The sequence below is a fragment of the Anser cygnoides genome, chromosome 7, assembly GCF_040182565.1.
Source record: "Anser cygnoides isolate HZ-2024a breed goose chromosome 7, Taihu_goose_T2T_genome, whole genome shotgun sequence".
NCBI lineage: Eukaryota > Metazoa > Chordata > Aves > Anseriformes > Anatidae > Anser > Anser cygnoides.
Genome location: NC_089879.1, coordinates 25,275,811 through 25,294,836, shown reverse-complemented (window position 1 = coordinate 25,294,836; position 19,026 = coordinate 25,275,811). Strand labels below are relative to the sequence as shown.

The 19,026-nt window shown below is 46.0% G+C and overlaps 1 protein-coding gene and 1 long non-coding RNA gene across 5 annotated transcripts in view; one reads left to right on the top strand and one right to left on the bottom strand.

Annotated features, from left to right (window-relative positions):
* Positions 1-691: 691 nt before the first annotated feature.
* Positions 692-6,140, bottom strand: LOC136791247 (uncharacterized). 2 transcript variants are annotated; one of them, XR_010832855.1, is made up of 4 exons: positions 6,018-6,140; positions 5,236-5,639; positions 3,539-3,626; positions 692-1,877 (listed from the first exon to the last, which is right to left on the bottom strand). It is a non-coding gene; the product is annotated as an uncharacterized lncRNA (long non-coding RNA). The 2 variants fall into 2 exon arrangements; XR_010832854.1 differs by lacking the exon at positions 6,018-6,140 and having other exon boundaries at positions 5,236-5,420; positions 5,523-5,663.
* Positions 4,655-19,026, top strand: part of MACROH2A2 (macroH2A.2 histone) — a 27,263-nt gene continuing 12,891 nt past the window's right edge. The window contains exons 1-2 of one of the 3 annotated variants that reach the window (XM_013172829.3): positions 4,655-5,202; positions 11,512-11,744. In XM_013172829.3, the coding sequence (XP_013028283.1) occupies positions 11,573-11,744 (172 nt within the window). In that variant the 5' untranslated portion in view covers positions 4,655-5,202; positions 11,512-11,572. The other 2 variants (XM_048069536.2, XM_048069534.2) reach the window with 2 other exon arrangements.

Genomic DNA, 19,026 nt, shown 5'->3' with positions numbered 1-19,026 from the left:
AAAAGCTGTTGTCTAAGGGATCTGACCTAAAGTAAAGCATTTGATCAGCTTTTAAGAATCCCTGCTAATGGGGGGGGGAAGCAAAGAAAACCCAAATGACTGAGCCTTTGGCTGATGGTTTGAGGCTAGCAGCACCTGGCCTGTCGGTTTGGTTTTGGCATGGTAACAAGAGGGAAGGTGTCATTGGCCTCAAACGCTGTGACAGCCAACATGACCATCGCACTATGCCCCAGATATGTTTACCTCCTCTAACTCGAGACACATGAAAATCAGACACCTGCCTTGGAGCAAGGTTCCCTTGGCTCCCTTCTCAGCCAAAGGGGAGAAATGGGCAGCTCCAGGAACATCCGTCTCTGCCCCTCCTGGCTTTCTCTCTGCATTAACTCAAAGGGAAAGAGCCCATGGACACAGTGGCGTTTCCTTGAGAGGGAAGTGATTTGCTGAAAAACCTTTAGCTCTTGAGCTGTTAGACAGCAAAACTAAGTGCCTCGCTCCTGACCTCCTCTGGGTTTAGCTACGATGAGCCCTGGATCATGAGACAATCCTTAAGGATCTGGGTGGTTAACAGGGACTGATGCACTAAGCTACGCATAAAAAAAAAAAAAGCACATTATGATGCTTCAACTTGGAGAGGAAAATGCATTAGGAACCTATGATTCCCATTATTTCTTGGGGCTCTAAGGTCACTTCTGTTTTTCTTGTGTTTTTTTGTTTTGTTTTTGTTTTGTTTTTTTAAAGGCTCCTGCAAGTATAATCACTATACCTCGGGGGAGCAGTACATTTTGCACTTGTGCAATAAATAAGTGTTTTGGAAGTTAGCTGTATACTGCCCCTGACAAACAAGTGACCCAAATGAAGCCTTTCTATACATTTCCATTTATAGATCAGGTTGAGATTTTTTTTTTCACCTGAGGACTCTGTGGGGAAAAATAAAAAGCTGATTTATGATTCAAATTGCCTATTTTAAATCAAATTGAGCTGCAGTTATGAAAGTAGACAAATGTGCAGTGCTGTCCTGTCCTTTGAAGTTTCTCTGAGAAAAGCTCAGAGCATACTGGTCCTGTGCAGGAAGATACCGTGCTTGTAAATGTCATCAGAGGAGAAAGGGAATATCTATCACAGCTCCAAATCATACCAAAGGGGGTAAGTGCAAAGGGACAAATATTTTTACTAGCACAAGAACAACTACTCAGAAACAGCTACCAAAGATCCCCCTGCAAATTCGTGAGGAATGAGAAATAGAATCTAGTTTTCCGTGAGCTGTGGCAGCTTGCTACGAAAACATCCTGAAGCACAAATCTGATGTGATGCCTAGAGGAGCAACCTGATGACCAAACAGTGCGCTGATGAAGTGCTACACCACTGCTCCTCCAACGAAAAGCGAAGTTCCACAAATGCCAGGACCCAATACCCTTAGAGCAGACGTCCCTGGGTGCCTGCTGGGGTGTGGTGTTCTCTGCATCTCTCTCTAGGCATCCCTGAAAAACCGTGCTGTGGTAGAAGCGTAAGCACGCTGTTGTAGTTTGCTTCAAGAAATGTGTGCGTTACAGACATAGAGGCTTTTCTGCCTCCTACATTGGGATCGGCAGTGTTTGGTTATCGTCTGAATCTGGAGCCAAACTTACCATTCTATCCATCCAGCTTTGCTTAAGCTCAGAGACTGAAATAGGAGTTTTATTTATTAACAACAAAGATACCTTCCTTTGGAGGACACGAGGCAAAAGAAACAGATGTGGCCTTTCTCGTCTTGTAGTGTGCCTCAGCTTTCTTAGCTAGAAGTCCCAACCTGTTTAATTATTCAGAGAAGCCATTCCATGTGTGTGATCACCGTGCCACTTCTCCGTACACCTCGCCCGTTTCTGGCTATTGTTTCTGAGCTGTGGAGGATAAAACCCTACAGGGTATTCTGAAACTGAACATAGTGTTTTTTTCCCTTTTTTGTTCCCTTATTCTTTTTTTCTCTAATTCTAAAAGATTTTTGTAAATTTCAATTTGACAAAAAAGACATGATTATCAGGAATAACCATAACTATTTGAATATTCCTATTATATTAATATTTTTACTTATATGACTAATTGAGTCGAGACAATGATCTCTGCAGTCTGCATCTCGTGTTTAATGATAGGTAACAGGGATGAAAAATACTTTTTTTTCCTCTAATAAGCCACATTTAGCTTTTAGAATGGGTGCTTAGGCAGGAAACACTTCTCTCTTCTTTTTGCTTATGCATTAGCTACTTTGCAACTTTTTTTGAAGATATCCTAACCACCAATCTACCTTAAACACCATGCCAGAAACTGACGTGCACAAAAACAGTTTAATTCTGAAGTATATGCCAAGGTCTGGTTTCACACTAATACTACAATAAGAGAGTTCAAAAAAAGGATTTAGTTTTCCTGCTTCCTTTAAGAAGAGCTTGCTGTGCACAAAATACTAGCATATTAAAGTTGTAAACGCTATGGAGGGTGTGTGTGTGGGATTCAGAAATAGCTCAAAATGGGGAAAAGTCATAACAGAAATACGGATTATTTGCAGAACTCAGTTATTATATCTGTTGTCTACTGCCATAACATACGCACACCAACTTTTATTGTGTTAGGCTGTCCTAACAACATGACAACACTTGTACTGATTTGATAAAACTCCTGGATTACACGGGGCAGTAAGACAGAGCTTTCAGAGTACTTGACATTACTGTACTGCCAGGCCAACCCTGGATGCCTGCCAGCCTAAGCAAGAGTGAAGCCGTATCTCTTGGTTCTGGCGCTATGAAATATTCATTGCAATGTTTGAGATATAACAGCTTCTGTCCAAAAGCGAGAGTGCCATAAACAGGCTGTTATTCCACTCGCTGGTGAGTTAGGCAGGCGGCAGTCTATAACTGCTCTGTCAATAGCTATGTTGTTTATTTTGACAAAGGAACAGATTGTATTTGCACTGGGAAGGCAACTGGCAGATGGTCTCTGCACAACCTAGCGAGGGCAGACTCTGCTCCTGTTGATGGTGAGGAGAAGCTCCTGCTTAATCCAGCGCTGTAAATTTTCCATTTGAGGAATGCAACTTATTCATGATCTTTCCCTGAACAAGTTGATCTGACAGACCAGAACATAAAGCTATTGTGACAGAAAACCTTGGGCTCATCCCCTGCCTACCATGATGGCGAAGATACCCGCTGCCACAGAGGCCTCGTCGTGCAGCGTAAGGGACCTGCTTGCCACACTCCCGTGCAGCCTCAGTGTTCAACACCGAGCTCAGAGCTGGGAAGAAAATGTGTGTGTCTGCGCTGCTCTAAAAAAGGTGGTTCTGAAAGCTACCAGGTGGTAGCTCTCCATCCTTGCTGGTCTGCATTGTGGCTTGTGAGTTGACGGCCACTTCTAAGGCCCTGCACGCACAGCTCACTAAGCACACAGGTCTCCTCCGTGCTGGTGCTACTTCCCTGGACACAGAACCCCCTCCCAGACCACGATCCCCAAAGAAATAACGTAAGCAATAGCAGAAAGCTGCTGCAAAACAGGAAAGCCCGTCTCCAGAGAGTACCTGCTCTGCTGCCAGCGGTGTGGCGACTTTTGCAGGGACACGACGGCTGCTGGGACGTGTGGCTCTTGCTGCAGAAAATGGGAGCAACCTGTCGTGGGTGATAAAGAGAAAAGGAAGAATTAGATTTTTATTTTAGGGAACACAAAAGCTGTATGAGGAGGCCGCAGCCCCGCACACCCAGAGGAGCTATGCCTCTTCTAGGACTGGCATTTGATGGCCACATTCTACTATGAAAGGCAAATGTGAAGGAGCCACACCTTTACAACATTTTATTTCCTCGGAGCCATCAGAAAGGCACATACCCATGTGGTGGACCTGAAAATATGACTGCAGGTAATGAGAAGGTTGTGTATAAACAGAAAAAGCTGTGGTGTTTTGTTTTGCTTTTTTGTAAATAGAATGAATTGTCCAAATGTTGAAAGTTTGTCTCACGCAGAAGGCATAAATGTTTTTTTCTTTGTAGACCTCCTACGCTTTTGTGTTGTTATCACACAGCAACTATTTGTTAATCTGCAACAAACTGGGAATGTTTTCAAAAATATGTGATGCTTATTTTGTCTCATCTCAAATTATTTTTAATAACAAAGCTATGTGCCACATGCATGGTTACGAGTATTATTGGATGCAATTATTCCTATCTTGAAATAGCAAAACACAAATGTTCTTCCTCCTTCTTCACATGGGTTTTAAATTCTTTTGTTTTTATGCTTTGTAGTTGAAAATCTTCTGTTTCCCCCACCCTCCCCCAAATCTGTTCCAATACACTTACAACTCTGTAGGTATCTTTCCCTTTGCTATGTTCAAAGTATTAACAGACAAGATCCAATGAAGACTTCCCCTTTCGTGTAAAATAATTCAAATGCAAGGTTTTTATCTTGGGGTTTCAAAGCATTTTGACCTCGTTTACAAAAACGAACTTCTGCTAACTCATTGCAGGTCTGTGCATCCCCCGTACACTTATCCAGTAAATCTGTGGCCAGTTTCATCTAAATCTGGCACAGGGGTTCACATCTCAAGTACTTATTTCCTGGAAGTTTTGTAAAGGCAGATTGCCACAAAGAAGAAAGAAAAGCCCTTAGAGGTAAGGCTGCGATGAGGAATCTCTCCTCATAACACATCGGAAAAATTCTGGGCCAAAGGAGGGGGAAGAGAAGGCTCCAAAGCATTAAACTGCGGATATGTGGATCTTGTTGGGCAACTTGCTGAAAAAGACAAGGAGTGTCTTTATTTCCATTTTAAAGCATGTCAAAATACAGCTGTTGTTAGTGCCTGTGCTCACAGAGAAAACCCTAGGTTGCCGCCACTCACGCCCTTTTTCTTTGGGAGATGGTGTGGTCCACAATGAATATAATCTGAAGGAATACTTCAACATTTTTTTTCCCTACCGAATGCAACTCTACGCGGGCACAAAAGTTTCTTTTTGGCAGGGCCAGAAACAAACTCCAGGAAGCCGGTGAACCTTTGTGGTTTTTACAGCAACAAAGGGCACGCTGAAAGCATGGATGCCTCTTTATCATCCTGCTCTGTTGTTCCCAGCCACCCTCCTAGAACAACGTTGTGTGCGAGTGGGAGTCATCTGGGTTAACGCCGCGTCCCTACTGCCTCACAACAGCCTCCAAACGAGGGAAACCAGCGCAGCGATGCGAGGCGTTTGTGTGTGAACGGTGAGATAAACTCAGTTTTATGTTTAAACGTGCCTGAGATCAGCTTTGGAGGTGCAGCTCCCGTCGGCATCGCCGTGCCATCGTGCCTGTGGCGCTGCCAACAGAGGTGCCAACAGCCTCGTAACGCCATCGCGGGTCCTGCAGGTCTCGGCTCCGCGTCGGGGGCGAAGAACGCGACCTTCCCTGTGGCAAGCAACTTCGCAGCCCTCGTGGCCGGGCTACAAAGCGCAGGGGCGGCCGGGGATGAGGCTGGGAGGCCGCAAGACACAAAGAGCCGTCCTCCCTCTTTGTTTCGCCGGGCACACCGGCACCGGGCTCACCTTCCTTGGGGGGGGCTCGGCCGGGGGCTCCGCTCCGCTGCCGGCCCCTTCCCCCCCGGGCAAGGAGGGCGGCAGCCGCAGGGGGTTTGTTGCAGGCCGGGGCTGCGGTGACTCCTCCTAGAGGCGGTATGCGGAGCGGGAGGAAAGCCCTGCCGCCCCCCTCGGGAGCAGCCGCCGCCATCGCCCTCCACACGTACGAGACGGGAGCCGGCGGCTGAGGCGGGGCGAGCGGGCCGGGGGGGAGGCGAGGGCGAGCGGCGGCGGCGAGGAGAGAGAGGGGGGAAAGGGGCCTGGAGGAGGACGGGGGCGGCGAGGAGGCGGCGGCGGCGGGCACCGGCAGGTGAGGAGCGGGCGGCGGGGGGGGGCTGCGGGGCGGCCGCTCCCCTCAGCCGCCGTGAGGGGATGGGGGGGGGGGGGCTGAGGGAAGGGGCTGAGGGGATTTGGGGGGGGCTGAAGGGGTTTAAGGGGGCCTGAGGGCGTCTGAGGGGGGCTTACGGGGGTGTGAGGGGGGTGCGAGCCGCGCCGCCGGCCCCGCCGCCGCCCCCTCACGGAGGCTCCGGCCGCTGACTGGAGGGGGGGAGGGGCGGGGGGGGGGGTTTTGCGCGGGAAAGCCAACGGCCACTCCGCCCCCCCGCCCCCCCCCCCCCCCCCCCCCCCCCCCGGCTCCTCTCTTCGCCGCTCGCCGCCGCCGCGCTGCAGGGCGCCTGCGCGGAGCGCGCGCTCGCGCCGCCCCGCCCCCGCCGCTCCCCTTCCCTTCCCGCCGCTCGCCGGCTCGCAGCCAATCGGCAGCCGCCTCGCCTCAGCGCCCGTGGGGAGAGGGAGGGGGGTGGGCGGGGCGGGCGTGGCCATGGCAACGGCGCGGCGTTGCGCGTGCCGCCCGGCCCCGCCGCCAACGGATGCTGGCGCCTCGCCTGAGGGGCCCCGGGTCCCCCCCACATTTCATCTATAATTTACCGAATAAAAGTTATAATATATGGAAGGCAAGGTCCGTGGGTGCCCAGCACAAGCGCACAGCACGTGCACACACCCCAAAACACTGCTCAGTACCAATGGAACGGTTCAGTAACAGCAGTCCCAGGTCAAAGCTGAAGGGCTGTGGTGTAAGTCCCACAGCCCGGGGTCCAGCTCCCTGCTGAAGGCCTGCTGCCAAAACTTCCAACCCTAAACCCTGCCCCAAATCCTGCTCTCAACCCTGCCCAAGTGCCACTTGGCACGTTTTGCTGCAGGGATGTCTCAGCCACCTGGAAAATCCAGCAGGAAAACTGTATATATATAGCCTGCTGGCTATATATACACTGTTTATATAGCGCCTGGTTTAATCTGACCAGGGATTTGCCTGATTATTTCTCAAATACTTAGTGATAGTCGCTGGTGTGTGTTTCATACCTGGTGTAGGTGTTATCCTGCCTTGCCTCTGTCTTGCGTTTGGTCGGGGATGTGAAGAGGAACAGCTGGAGTTTGCTTATCTCCACCCGTGTTGCAATAGTTTTCGTGCTGCATTACACAAGCTAAGCTTTCTTTTCTTTGTTTCCCGTGACTTTTCTTTCTGAGAGAAAAAAATAGATAGTTTCTGTTGGTCAGTCTGGGGAGCTTGTCTGGATTGGTGCAAGAAGGGACTTGGTGAACGGGAGAGCACCTTCTCTTCTGTCCCTCTGTCAGGCTGCTAATATCACGTACAAGAAACAGCTTCTACTTTGGGCTCGAAGAAGCAAATTCTGAGCTAGATACTTTTTGATCGACTGTTAAAAATCTGTGTTTGTTTCATCTAACAACTCTGTTTAGGAAAAAAGAAAAATCTGTTGATGTGTTGTAGGCAGTTGGTAGTGCACTGAACTACCTGGAGGGCACCCATGCTTTCTTGCCAGATCTTGACCTGTTAATCTCTGAACTTGCTTCCCGGCCAGCTTTTCCACTTCAGGCTCACTTGCACATTACAATCTGGTTTTGGGTCTGTGTGTTAATCTTATTTTAAAAAGTATTTGAGTTCTTAACTACCTAAATGTCACTACGTGGTTTTGTACTTCTGAGCATCGATGTAGGAAGGGCTGGAAAGTGGTTTTAAGGTTGTTTTGGTAAACCTCGATATGTGGGATGCAAATCATGGGGCAGTCTGGTGTTTGGGTGTCCTTGTGGAGCAGTGCTTGCTCTCTGCAGGTAACTGTGATGGGGTGGTAGTGTGGGCAGTGGCAGAACCTCCAAGTGGCCAAAGCAGATCCACCTGGGAATAGGGAGAGCCCAGCTTCCAGCGGGCAAAAGGAAATTGTCGTTGGTTGCCTTGGGCTCTTGGGAAGAGGCAATTCCCAGAGTAAGGCCCAGCTTGCAACAGTCTACCTTATTTTCATCATATTGTAGAGAGCTCCAGGAGATCTGGTAGCTATTAAATCCCCCATAGCAACACAGGGGTGGTGGAGCTGTGAAGAGTAGGAGTGTGCCGTGACCAATTAGGGGATTGGAAGCACTAATTGCTTTAAATTGCCCAAGACTCATGATGTCACGGTAGCCAGATATAGATGCAGTTTTTCCAACTCAGTGAGGATGGACTTCATGTACATGCCATGGCAGTGTTTTTTTAATGGGGACTGTAGTTTGTTAGGGCAAACCCAGAGTCATTTTATCAGTTGGCAATAATTAATGTGGGTAGACTTGGGTGCTTTTCGACTGATAAGCTCGTGACATTTAGCAGCATCACCTGTAGACAAAAATGAGGAACAACAGTGTTATATAGCTCTTCTGCTGTTGGCAGCTTTGGAGCGGTCCAGGTGGGTGCATCGTGTAAGTGGTGTCAGGTGTGAGTTGATGCCCATCCTCCTGGGTAAAGCAGGTCCCTGCCAGGGGGAAAAATGATCCTGGCCCCTGGGACTTTGCAGTGGACAAGATGTAGCTCTTCTGTACAAGATAGTGAGGATTGATGTTCATCTGAGCCTGTGAAGTGTTGCCTTAGCATCCACTCTCTAAGATAGGCATAGGTAACTGACTGCTGTTGTGTATCCTGTTTCTTTTTTCAAGTTCACATTAATTGTATTCTAGCAGATTTGATTATGCCATAGCTTGGTATTTTCTACCAGAAATCATCTTCTGTAGGATACAAGAAAAGAACAAGGCTTCAAGATGTTTCATGTGTACCCTTGGCCATGTACATTGCAAAGAAGAGGGGAAGAATGATAGCAGAGTTTTGAAACTTCTGCTATTCTGGGGCTTAAGCAAAATTCTGCAAACGTAACCTGAACTGATACCTGCAGTGCATTTGGAAAAATGTTTGGGAATCCAAAGGGTGCTTTGGCAGCAGGGGGCAAAAATGGCTGAGAATAGCGGAGGCTGAGGGAGATAAGGAGAGAATAAAGGCCTAGAGACAAAGGTGGAAAGTTCAATGAGGCAACAAAGAAATGAGCCAGAAGTGTGTTTAATTATACACACAAGTGTATATAATGTAACGGTGTGCCCTGGAGCAGTGTGCTTAGTTATGCAAACATGTTTTGATTTTCTATCACGGAGATCAAGTACAACCACTGTGTTTTCCGTGGATGTAAACCTCATGATGTTTGCTTTTTTTTTTTTTTTCCCATTGATTTATAAGCAACTGGGATTTGGTACTACAGCAAATATATGAGAGGCTAGCTTGATATGATTTAGATTCATGATTCTTTGTAGTGTGCTCCTTCAGTCTGGCTCTCTGTAAGGATCTCAGTGCAGAACTGAATTGCAGGGTGATGAAACTATCCTGGCGTTGCAGGAACCAGATCATAGGCTATTCCACACATTTATTAAGTTTCATCTTAAAATGAGATACTGTTGCTTGTGTTACTCAGAAGGCTGATCCACAAGTTTGCTCTTCTGGCTAGAAACCTAGATCCCAGCCTGCATTTGCTTGTTAATTTCAGTGTCAGTTACCACAAACTGAAAAGGATGCTTTATGAAGGTTAATCAGTAGCACAATATAAAATTGGAAGGTTATGCAGGGTTTGTCAGAAGTAGCAAATTTTGTCAATTGGGGCAGGGTGAAGGGACCTCAAGAGATGAACTTGTCCAGCCTCCTGTCCGAAGGCAGGTCCGACGGTACCTTGGTGACTTGTTGCAGATTTCTCGCCTCTCTGAAGCTGTGCTGAGGAAGAGGTGCTGCCGCCTTTCAGTGATCCTGTCACAGAGCTTTTCCCATCTTTTCCACCTTTGAAGCAGTCATTTGTGTCTCAAAAGACCGTTATTATGTCTTATTTCATCTTTCTGTTCAGATTTTCTGTCAGGCCTCTGGCCAACCTCATCACACTCCCGAGGATTCCCCTTTTGGTGCCGTATCTGAAGCACAGAGGCCTCAGCACAAAGCTTGCCTTTCCACATCAGTTGTTCGGTCATACACAACTGATTCCTCCTGCATAAATGCACTTTATTCCCATTACATGGAAATTTTGGTTCACTTGGGTGTGTTTGAAGTGGCCCTTGCTGTCCAATCTGTGCTGATAAGCAGCAGTTTATGAGCTTTTTACTACCACTTGTTACTCCGGCCTGGTGGTTTTTGTGGAACTCAGGACAGGATGACAAGCAGCATAAATTTTGATGTCCCTACATCTGATAGGTTTACTGGTTTAATCTTTCCCAACTTCTGCTACTATGCCCACAGAATGTATCGCAGGCACTAAGAAAAATGATCTGGCTGATAGACGAGGAGACAGCAGGGTTTTGTAGATTCCTGCAGGCCTTGAAGTGGTTTTATTTCCTTGACATAAGTGTTCAGGTTAGATTGTTGTAGAAACCCACCCTGGAATTAGGCTGTTAGGGATGAGCCATTTTCTGTGAATGCCTGGCTGTGCTGGGGACAGGTGACCCTCTTTGGAGGATCGCAAACGAAATGCAGCTTTGTGCCCTCCTCGAATGAATGTTGATGTTCCCAAGGGCCTGCAGTGCTGCCGAAGGACTTCTTTCAGATGCCTATTTAAAATGCAGATTGTGATTTTAAAAAAATTTTACGCCATCACGTAAAGTTGTCAATACTTTTTAGATTATCTCCTGCCTTTTGTTTCCTCGCTTCACCGAGGCGAGTGAATGCCGGGAATTAAGTAGCTGTGCCTTCGTTAACAGAAATGCCATCTGTGGCAGTCACTTTCCTCACTGGCTTCAGAGGAGAGAGCATCTTGAGCTACTCTTTGTGTACCAAGATCGGCTCTCAATGCAGAAAAAGCCCATCCCGAGAAAGCTGGATGGACAGAAGAAAATGGTAGCCAGTCCTTCTGAGATGAGAGATTAAAGAGAATTCTTTAATCCTTTAGATCCATGGAGGAAGGCTTCTGCAGCCATCTCTAGATGCTGTGAAGGTGATCCAGAGAGAATTATTAAAGCAGTGAGGTCTGTGAGCTGCCCCTTGGGGCTCTGTTCCTGAGGCCAAGCGGTGCGAGGGGAGGTGCCTGAAGCATGGCTGTTTCCCTGCTTCTCTTCAGCCCGACATGCTAGATTTTCTGTATAAAAGACCCCTGAGGAAGCTGTATTTGTGAGTAGGCTTTGTCTTCTGCTGTGCAAGCAGCACAACTTCCTCTAGTTACAGGCAAAGGTGGCATCGACATCTGCTTTTCAGGTTGCTTAATGCTATCCATTGCCCCAGTTCTCAGCTGTTTGTAACTTGCTGAACTTTAAAATCAGCATTGAAACTTGGCATGCTGTGGCTGTCTGCCTTTCTGAGAGTTGTTTCTGGTTGTGTTTTTTTTTTAAAAAAAAAAACAAAACATTCATTTAATGTACGCTGGATTTTTAATATTTTTTTAATTCTCCAAACAGTATTTCTGTGGTATTGCTATACTGGCAGTGCAGTAGTCAAAAACAAACAAACAAAACAAAGCTATAGCACCTGTTCCAGTTGTCTGAATATAGATAATGCCTCAACTTTATCACATATTGAGACTGGACTTGTGGTTTTTTTTTTCTTTTCTTCTGGAAGAACAAGACAATGATGTATAAAGATGTTTCTCACATCCCGAACACCAATTCTATTTCTTCTCTCTTACAGCTTTTGGTTTGGAGTAAAGGAATAAGAATCACCAGCAAGTTAAAAAGCACAAAGCTGCAAGATGTCGGGCCGCAGTGGGAAGAAGAAAATGTCCAAACTGTCACGCTCCAGCAGGGCAGGCGTTATTTTCCCTGTGGGGAGGATGATGCGCTACTTAAAGAAAGGAACATACAAGTACCGGATAGGTGTTGGAGCACCAGTTTACATGGCAGCTGTCATAGAGTATCTAGCAGGTAAACCAAGAACCCGATCCTGATCAGACCATCAGGTGCTGATTGTGCACGGCAGCCTGGGGTACCTGTGTGGTGAGATATGAACGTGTTCAGCACTCTGAAAATCTGGCTCTGAAAGGGCAGGATATGTATAAATTCGCTTAAAATGCTCAAGGAGATTAATTTGCTTCTTGAAGAGGCTGAGGATGGAAATTTTCTCCTTTAGAGGCACTGTGCTTGATCACTAGTTGGGCTGCTTGTTCTTTATTGCTGCTCTACAATAGGTAGTTTGAGAGAAAACTGATAGGTTTGATACAGTTGGATATGAATAACAGTAGAGAGGGGAAAAAAAACCCCTCACTTCGTACATCTGTAGTGTGTTTGAAGTGAACAAACTCTGTTTTGTTGGCTGTATTTTTCCTCGTGGAGCAGTGTCAAAGTGTTATGAGACATGGAGGTGGTGTATTTGTATTTAAAAATTGTCTGGCTTGCTTGGATGTATAAAGAAACTGTGTCAGGATTTAAATCTTCCTACACACCTGAGGTTTTCCTTTGCTTTATGAAAGTGACTTCAGAGAAAGGGGCAAGTGTCACTGTGATGACATATACTGTAATATTCTGTGGTGTGTTGTAATACACTGTGGTATTTTGGACCATCCTATGAACTTATCTGCCTGGATTCGTGTTTAAGTGTGGGAAAACAGCACCTTGCCGGATTGTTACGCCGCCTGGCAGAGAGAGGATTCTAGTTCAAGTTACTAAAGTGTTACAGATCAAGACTGAGGTGCATTAAAGAATCTGTGAGGAGTTACAAGCCTGGAAGTAGTCGAGAGGGTTAATGTTTCAGGAGTGTAGTTTATTACCAAAGTAGCAAAGAAGAAGCATGCATGGAGCCTGGTTGTCCATATAACAGTACTCCAGTCTTTATGTAAACACTGCTGTCTTTTTACACACCAAAACCTGTTCTCTCATAAAGTCATTAAAAGCACTATTTCCCTTTAAAGGTGTGGAGAAAATCTGAAGCAGTGATAACTTCACGTTACATTTCTGATGATGCCTGATAGCATGTTACAGAAACTTCTGCGTTTGTGCTGGTTAATTGCAGGACCAAAATAAAATGTTGCTTTTGTGGAAAAAATGTGAACAAAACTTTTAAGCTTGCATTTATGTTTACCTCCAGCTCCTTCAAGAGTTAAGTACAGAGCTGGTTTTAAACTAAAGCGCCATTGAAAAGCAGAACAAAATCCAAGATGGTGAGCATATCCCCCACTTTCTTTTTTTTAATGCTGTGTAAGAGCTAACACGTTTGTATTTTTCAGTCTTATTTCATCATAGAGAAGGATAAGTTCTGAAAGTGAGTTTGGAGGAGCCCTTTTGCTTCATTAAGAACATAAGTATGCTCATGTTTGCATGATCCAGTTTCAGACGTTAAAAACGAAGTCTTATAAGTGCAGAAGTCTCTCCCTCAGTGGAGCTGGTGCAGTTGTGCTGTTCCAGGGAAATCCGTGGCTTGTGGAGCTTCCTTAAAGACAAAGAGTGCTACTCAGCAGAGATGCTTCAGAGTTGGGGGAAATGTGGAGGCAGAGGATTCATAGCTCTTACAGCTCTCCTGCTCTGCCCACACTGCTTTTCAACCTTGTTTTTATTGCTGGGCCCCTGTATGTTTTCTAGTGGGAGTTGAGACCTTTAGGATTGCCGTAAATATTGATTTCTCTAGGAAGGTGTGTTTGCTTTTCGATACCATTGATCATGAATTGCTTAGAAGTCACCTACAGCCATAGGTTGTCTGGGTGTGACAAGAAGAACACAGTATTACATGAATTTTGGAAATTGCCCTAACTTTTGTTATTGAATAACATGTTCCTTAGTGACTGCTGACCTTCAGTCTTGGGAGAAACACTTTTTTTCTATTCCCAGTCCACAGGCCCGCAGCCTTCAGAGGAGTTTCCTAGAATAAACATCTGGAGAAGCTTGTTCTCTGAGCTGTCACAGTTATTACGAGGTGTATGAACAAATTGCCAAATTAGTGTCTGTTGCATGCAGCACTTCCATAGCGCAGACTAAGTTATGGTAAGCCTTTCAGAACCTACAGCACAGCACTGTTTGCCTGTTTGAACTAGAACAATATACCTTGGTTCTGGTTCTGCTTCTGGCTAGTAAATGCAGTTAAATTTAAATGATTAATATGGTAAGGACAGATTATATGCAGGCCTACACTGTGTTTTAGGAAAAAAAAAAGAATGTATAGTCAGCCAAGCAAGAGAACTGCTAGATATGTAGGCTGGGGGCCCACATAAATTGTAAGGGAATGTTATTTTAAGCTGCTTGGTTCAGCAGAGAGAACCCTTGCCCAACCCTGTATATATTGTGAGAGCAGAGCAATATTTCTGAGCAAACACCTATTGTTTGTGGATTTCCAAACCAAAGTTTCTGTGCTCTGTCCAGAGTTTTGTTTGAAAAGATTACAAAGATGGATAGCTTGATTGAAAAGCAGCATTACAGTGTCTGATCCTGCTGATCTAGCTATTCCCAATGTGTATGCATTAATATATAATATTTATTTTTGGGATGCCTTTAGAAACAAAATGTGGTTTTCCGAGGTTGTTGTCAGACAGGGTATTTTATATCAAACTGGTAGCATTTCTTAACATTATCTGATGCTTCCTGTTTTAAATTTGTTTGGTGATGTTTTTGTCATCAAATGGTGACTACTTGGGCTGAAAGCCTGCACACAGGGGAACTGCTTCAGGCTAAATCTGGGGGAGTGTGAGTAAAAGGGTGGGGAACTCTGGTATGGTTCTTCAACCCTTTCACCGAAGTGGGCTGAACAGTTTTCTTTTGCCATGTTAAAGCATTCATGATAACTTTTCCCCTAATTTTTTTATTTTCTGCTTTTAAGCAGAGGCTTTTTTGTTTTATGAAAGGGGAAGGGTGGTGTCTGCCATCCCAAGGAAATTTGTTCTGTTTGGCCAAGCTGTAACTTTGAAAAATCACAGATTGCTCACGCTCAGCAGCAACTTCTTTGATTTTAACAGCTAAAATCTCCGAAGACTTAGGCTGGAGCAAGCTCAGTGAGGACCTTCTCAGCTCCTAGTGCTGCCCAGACTGCCAGTGCGTCGTCCCCGCAGAGTGACGGAGCATGCCTCAACCTCTCCCAGCTCTGACGTGAGACAGGACCGCGCGTGGGCCGCCCCACACAGTGACTGAGCATGCTTCAGCCCATGGCTACAGGTGCTCAGAAGGAATTTCCCCTCTCACTGCTGTCCCTGGCTGCCCCTGGTCACAGCACTGAGAGCAGGGAGCACGCTTTCTGTGGTCTCAGTGGTACCAGGCAGCCCAGAGCTGACAAAAGCTGCGCAGAGGTGGGTGGCAAGAGGTCTGGGAGTGGAGATGGAGGCAGAGAGGCCCTGGGTGGGAGTAGGAGAGGCTAATCCTGCTTACTGGCTGTGAACTGGGAAGGGCTGGAATTAAGTGGATAAACATCCCAGGTAAGGGAGACCGGGGTCAGGGAACAGGTTCCAGATTGTTCAGGGAAGGAGGAACAGTTAGTAACATTTTGAGGAGCTGATGGTTGTGGGAGAAGAATGCTGATGTTAGAGACAGCTGAGTATGGCTCTGGCTGGTGGGGAAGTTAAACTGAGGGCCAAAGGGAAAGTAAGTGGCGGAGGGTATCCAAAATGATACACATAAAGCTGAAGAGAAAGTTGCAAAAATAGGGCATAGGGCATGGATCAGATGGAGGGAGGTGCTGCTGGTGAAGAATCTAGAAAGGAGGATCGAGTCTCAGAGGAGTGGACAGAAGGCAGAAATGTCCGGGGAAGGAAACTGAGGTGGAAGTCTCAGGTGTAGGCTGCCTAGGAAAGGGGAATGGGCTGTGGAGCTGGGAAAGCAAGTCACAACTGGGAAATGGGTGGGGTGGGTGAGGCAGGAGGTGTCAGATTGGACCAGAGCTGCCTGACGTCTATCCAGGGCGTAGGATGGACTCTCCTGTGAGTGATCGGCCATGTATGTGATCTGTCAGTGGCCTGTATTGTGTTACCATGAAGCACTGAGCCTCTTGACTAGCATCGTCCAGGTGGTGCGTGTACACCTTGAGCGTCCTTATGCCCAGCCACCACGTGGTTCAGTCTGCCTTTTGGCTTTCATAGGCATTCTCTGTGTTGCAAGCCACTAGATCCCCTTTTTTCCCTTTGTTTGCGAGATGGATTGTGGCTGCAGCCCACTGCCATTGTCAACACTGAATCTGAGCTTTGGCTTATCAACTCCGTTGTAAAAATGCCAGCAATCACTGCAGTGTATCTTGAGAAGAGGTACTTTTTAACCTCGACTGGTTAGCTAAGATGAGGAAGATCTTATCAGGGATCTAAAGCTTTTTATTTTTTATGTTTTTATAATCTCTCTATCCTGTTTCGTATCTTAGGCTTGCAAGTCATATTGCAAAACTGCTACTTAATTCCTATCCAGAAGCTTATGTTTACTGGAACAGTGTTGGGCTCCACTGGCTTCAGATTCAAAAAAATCATGAAAAAATGGCCTCGGTTCTCGATTTCTGGACTTTGCAACACGCGCGTGCCAGACTGTGCTGTGAGTGTGTGCGGGGCTGACTGCAGCTGTCATCGTCCGAGTCAAATATCGGCACAATGTGTGCCGTAAAGCACCTTCTAAAACATAGGCAAAGAGTACAGATGCATCTTGCTTAGGAAGCAGAAGAGTTGTGAACGATGTGCTGGTCAGAGGAACTGATCGAGGTGGCAGTGGAAAGCCACGTTCTCTAAATTAGGGAAGAAACAACGCCAGCAAATGCTTCCTCCTTCAAAGGACACCGACTGGCATGCTCTTCTGTCTGGCGTGCTCATCTGCCATCAAGAGACAAACTGAGCAGTTGCTTTTCCGCTTGCCAATGGAGGACCCAAAACTCCATCTGATGCATCTTGTCAGAGCAAAAGGTATTACTGCGCAGATTTGTACGTGGTAGCGTAACAGGAACTGTCAGAGCTTACCTTAAAGGGGAAGTGGAAAACCCGATAACCTGTCTGAAATCTGTCTGCTTCTGTGATCAGTAGTTCTCAGTTGTCTTCCTTATCGGTCCAACTGGGCACTTCACAAAAGCAGGCTGGGCTCAACTGACCAAATAACTTTGGCCTGACTGTGATGCTTTTAGTTCACACATATTCCAAATCTGTTGATCCATCAGCTAAGGAAACCTCTCTTTCTCGTGTATGTTACAGGATGAGACAATGGCATCCCGTTCAGGTCATGGCTTAGCGGCTGCTCGTGTTGGTTGCAGGACAGCTAGGTTCTTCCCTGGTCCTGAGTACTTATCAAACAGGATTAAGAGGGTCTACTGAAAAGACTTAAAACCTTCTCTTTGGGATCACTTAACTTTTGCAAGATCCAAACACCAGTGCCCAGTCTTCTACTCTCTTGTAGCCCGAAGTCCAAGAAACTCCACATTTTTTTTATAAAGGTAGTTGCAGAGGATGAGATTTGCCTTGATTTTTTTAAATACTGATAATGTGATCACCTACATATGAACTTAATCACCTAGGTGCTGTGTAGAGTCGGGTCAGTACTGGACATGGTTCTGCTACCTATGTTCAATTCCTTTATGAGGCCACGGTGAAATGCGGAGTGTACAAATGAGCTAGGTTGCTTTTAGCCATCTGTGCTGAAGATGTCTGAATTTGAAGTTAAGCTTCCAGTGTGGAGGCTTCTTGTGTGGATTTTGAATCTTGAGGGAGCCAAATTATTTCAGAATTCACTTTAATTCTTGATGTCTGCTGTTGAGAGGACATAAAATAATACCAACTTATGTCTGAGAATATCCAGATGCCCGATTTCAATAGAGCTTGCTACACTGAAGGGCTTCATTATAGGAGTTATATTCTCAGACTGCAGTCTCCTTAGAGTTTAGATGACCTCAGCTGTCGAGATGTTTCTACTGGAAACATAAACCAGTTTCTTTAGGGATCTGTTCTTATCAGCAGAGGATGTGATAACTGCAGCCTCCAGATTTGATTGTTTTTTCCTTTTTTGCAAATGCCATTTTATGTTCTTAAGACTGAGTCCCTGCCTTCGTTCCGAAGTCTCCAGCATTCGAAAAATATGCATATAGATCATTAGAAGGAGGTAAAGCAATTATGTACATATGCAAATTATTGGCATCCTTTGGTAAGTTATTTATATGCATCATCTGCGGTCTGCCCTACATCATCTCTGTCTTGGATTCCCTTCTTCCTGGTGTCCTGTGGTGTATGAAAAGTGCCTGGCGTTTGAGTGTTCTGCGTTTTTTGCTCTCAACATTAGGCAGAGGACATTTGAGTGCACCATCAGGATGCTGCTGGCCAAAGGACCCAGAACCTGGGGGAGTGGGGTGAGCACACGGTTAGCAGGATGTGCTTGTTGTTGGCACATCTGAAAGAACTTCAGTTCCCATCCAGGTAAGTATGTTTTTTTAATTCCTGCTGCAATTTCCCTCTGCTGTCGGCATAAATCTGCACAACCCCATGGAGAAGTATGGGTCTTCTTTCTTGCTCTCTGCTGGTCTGCACACAGGATGGCAATCTGTTACTGCTGTCTGCTACTGCGTTAGCTCCACCAACAGAGGTCAGGGATCTGCAGGCTCCAGCCCTGCAGCCCCACGGGGGTGACCATCACTGGACAGTGCAGGATCTCTTTTCCATCTCCTTTAAAGTCTAGGTCAGACACCTCGGAGTTGGGAAATGCCAGAGCTGAGGTTGCTGGCCCAGCTTTTATTGTAGACCCACTGTGGTGTTGTCTTGATCCTGTTTTTGACTGTCTGCTCGCTGCTTTTTCCTCAGGCTGGAGGTCTAGTTATGACAGCCATGGTTCTGATAGCTCCTAAAATTTAAATGCTCCTCTTTGTAACTTTAATAATGTTTCTTGCAAGTTTTGCATGAATAGTTGTGAAAATTTTCAACAGAGAATGACTGTTTCTTGAGCAATTTGCTGTGAACATGCACACAACTTGAAACAATGGCTCTCAAATCTCCAACATTCAGTTAAATATGTGTGCTCTAGCAGTGAAAGCTGGATGACAAGTATGCACTTTTGTTATTCTAACAGAGCGAAATTGAAAGCTTGTATTTTTCCCATGAACTGAGAGCTAAACCTCTTGTTGAAATCCTTTGGATTTTAGCCAGAGAGCATTATGCAGATTCCCACTAGACTTTCCATGGAAGTTCTTTCTGTAATAGTTACAGTTCTTTATATAATTGATGAAATGGGAGTAAGATATCATAACAGAAAGCTGGTGGGCTGTAAGTTTCTTACTCCTGTTATT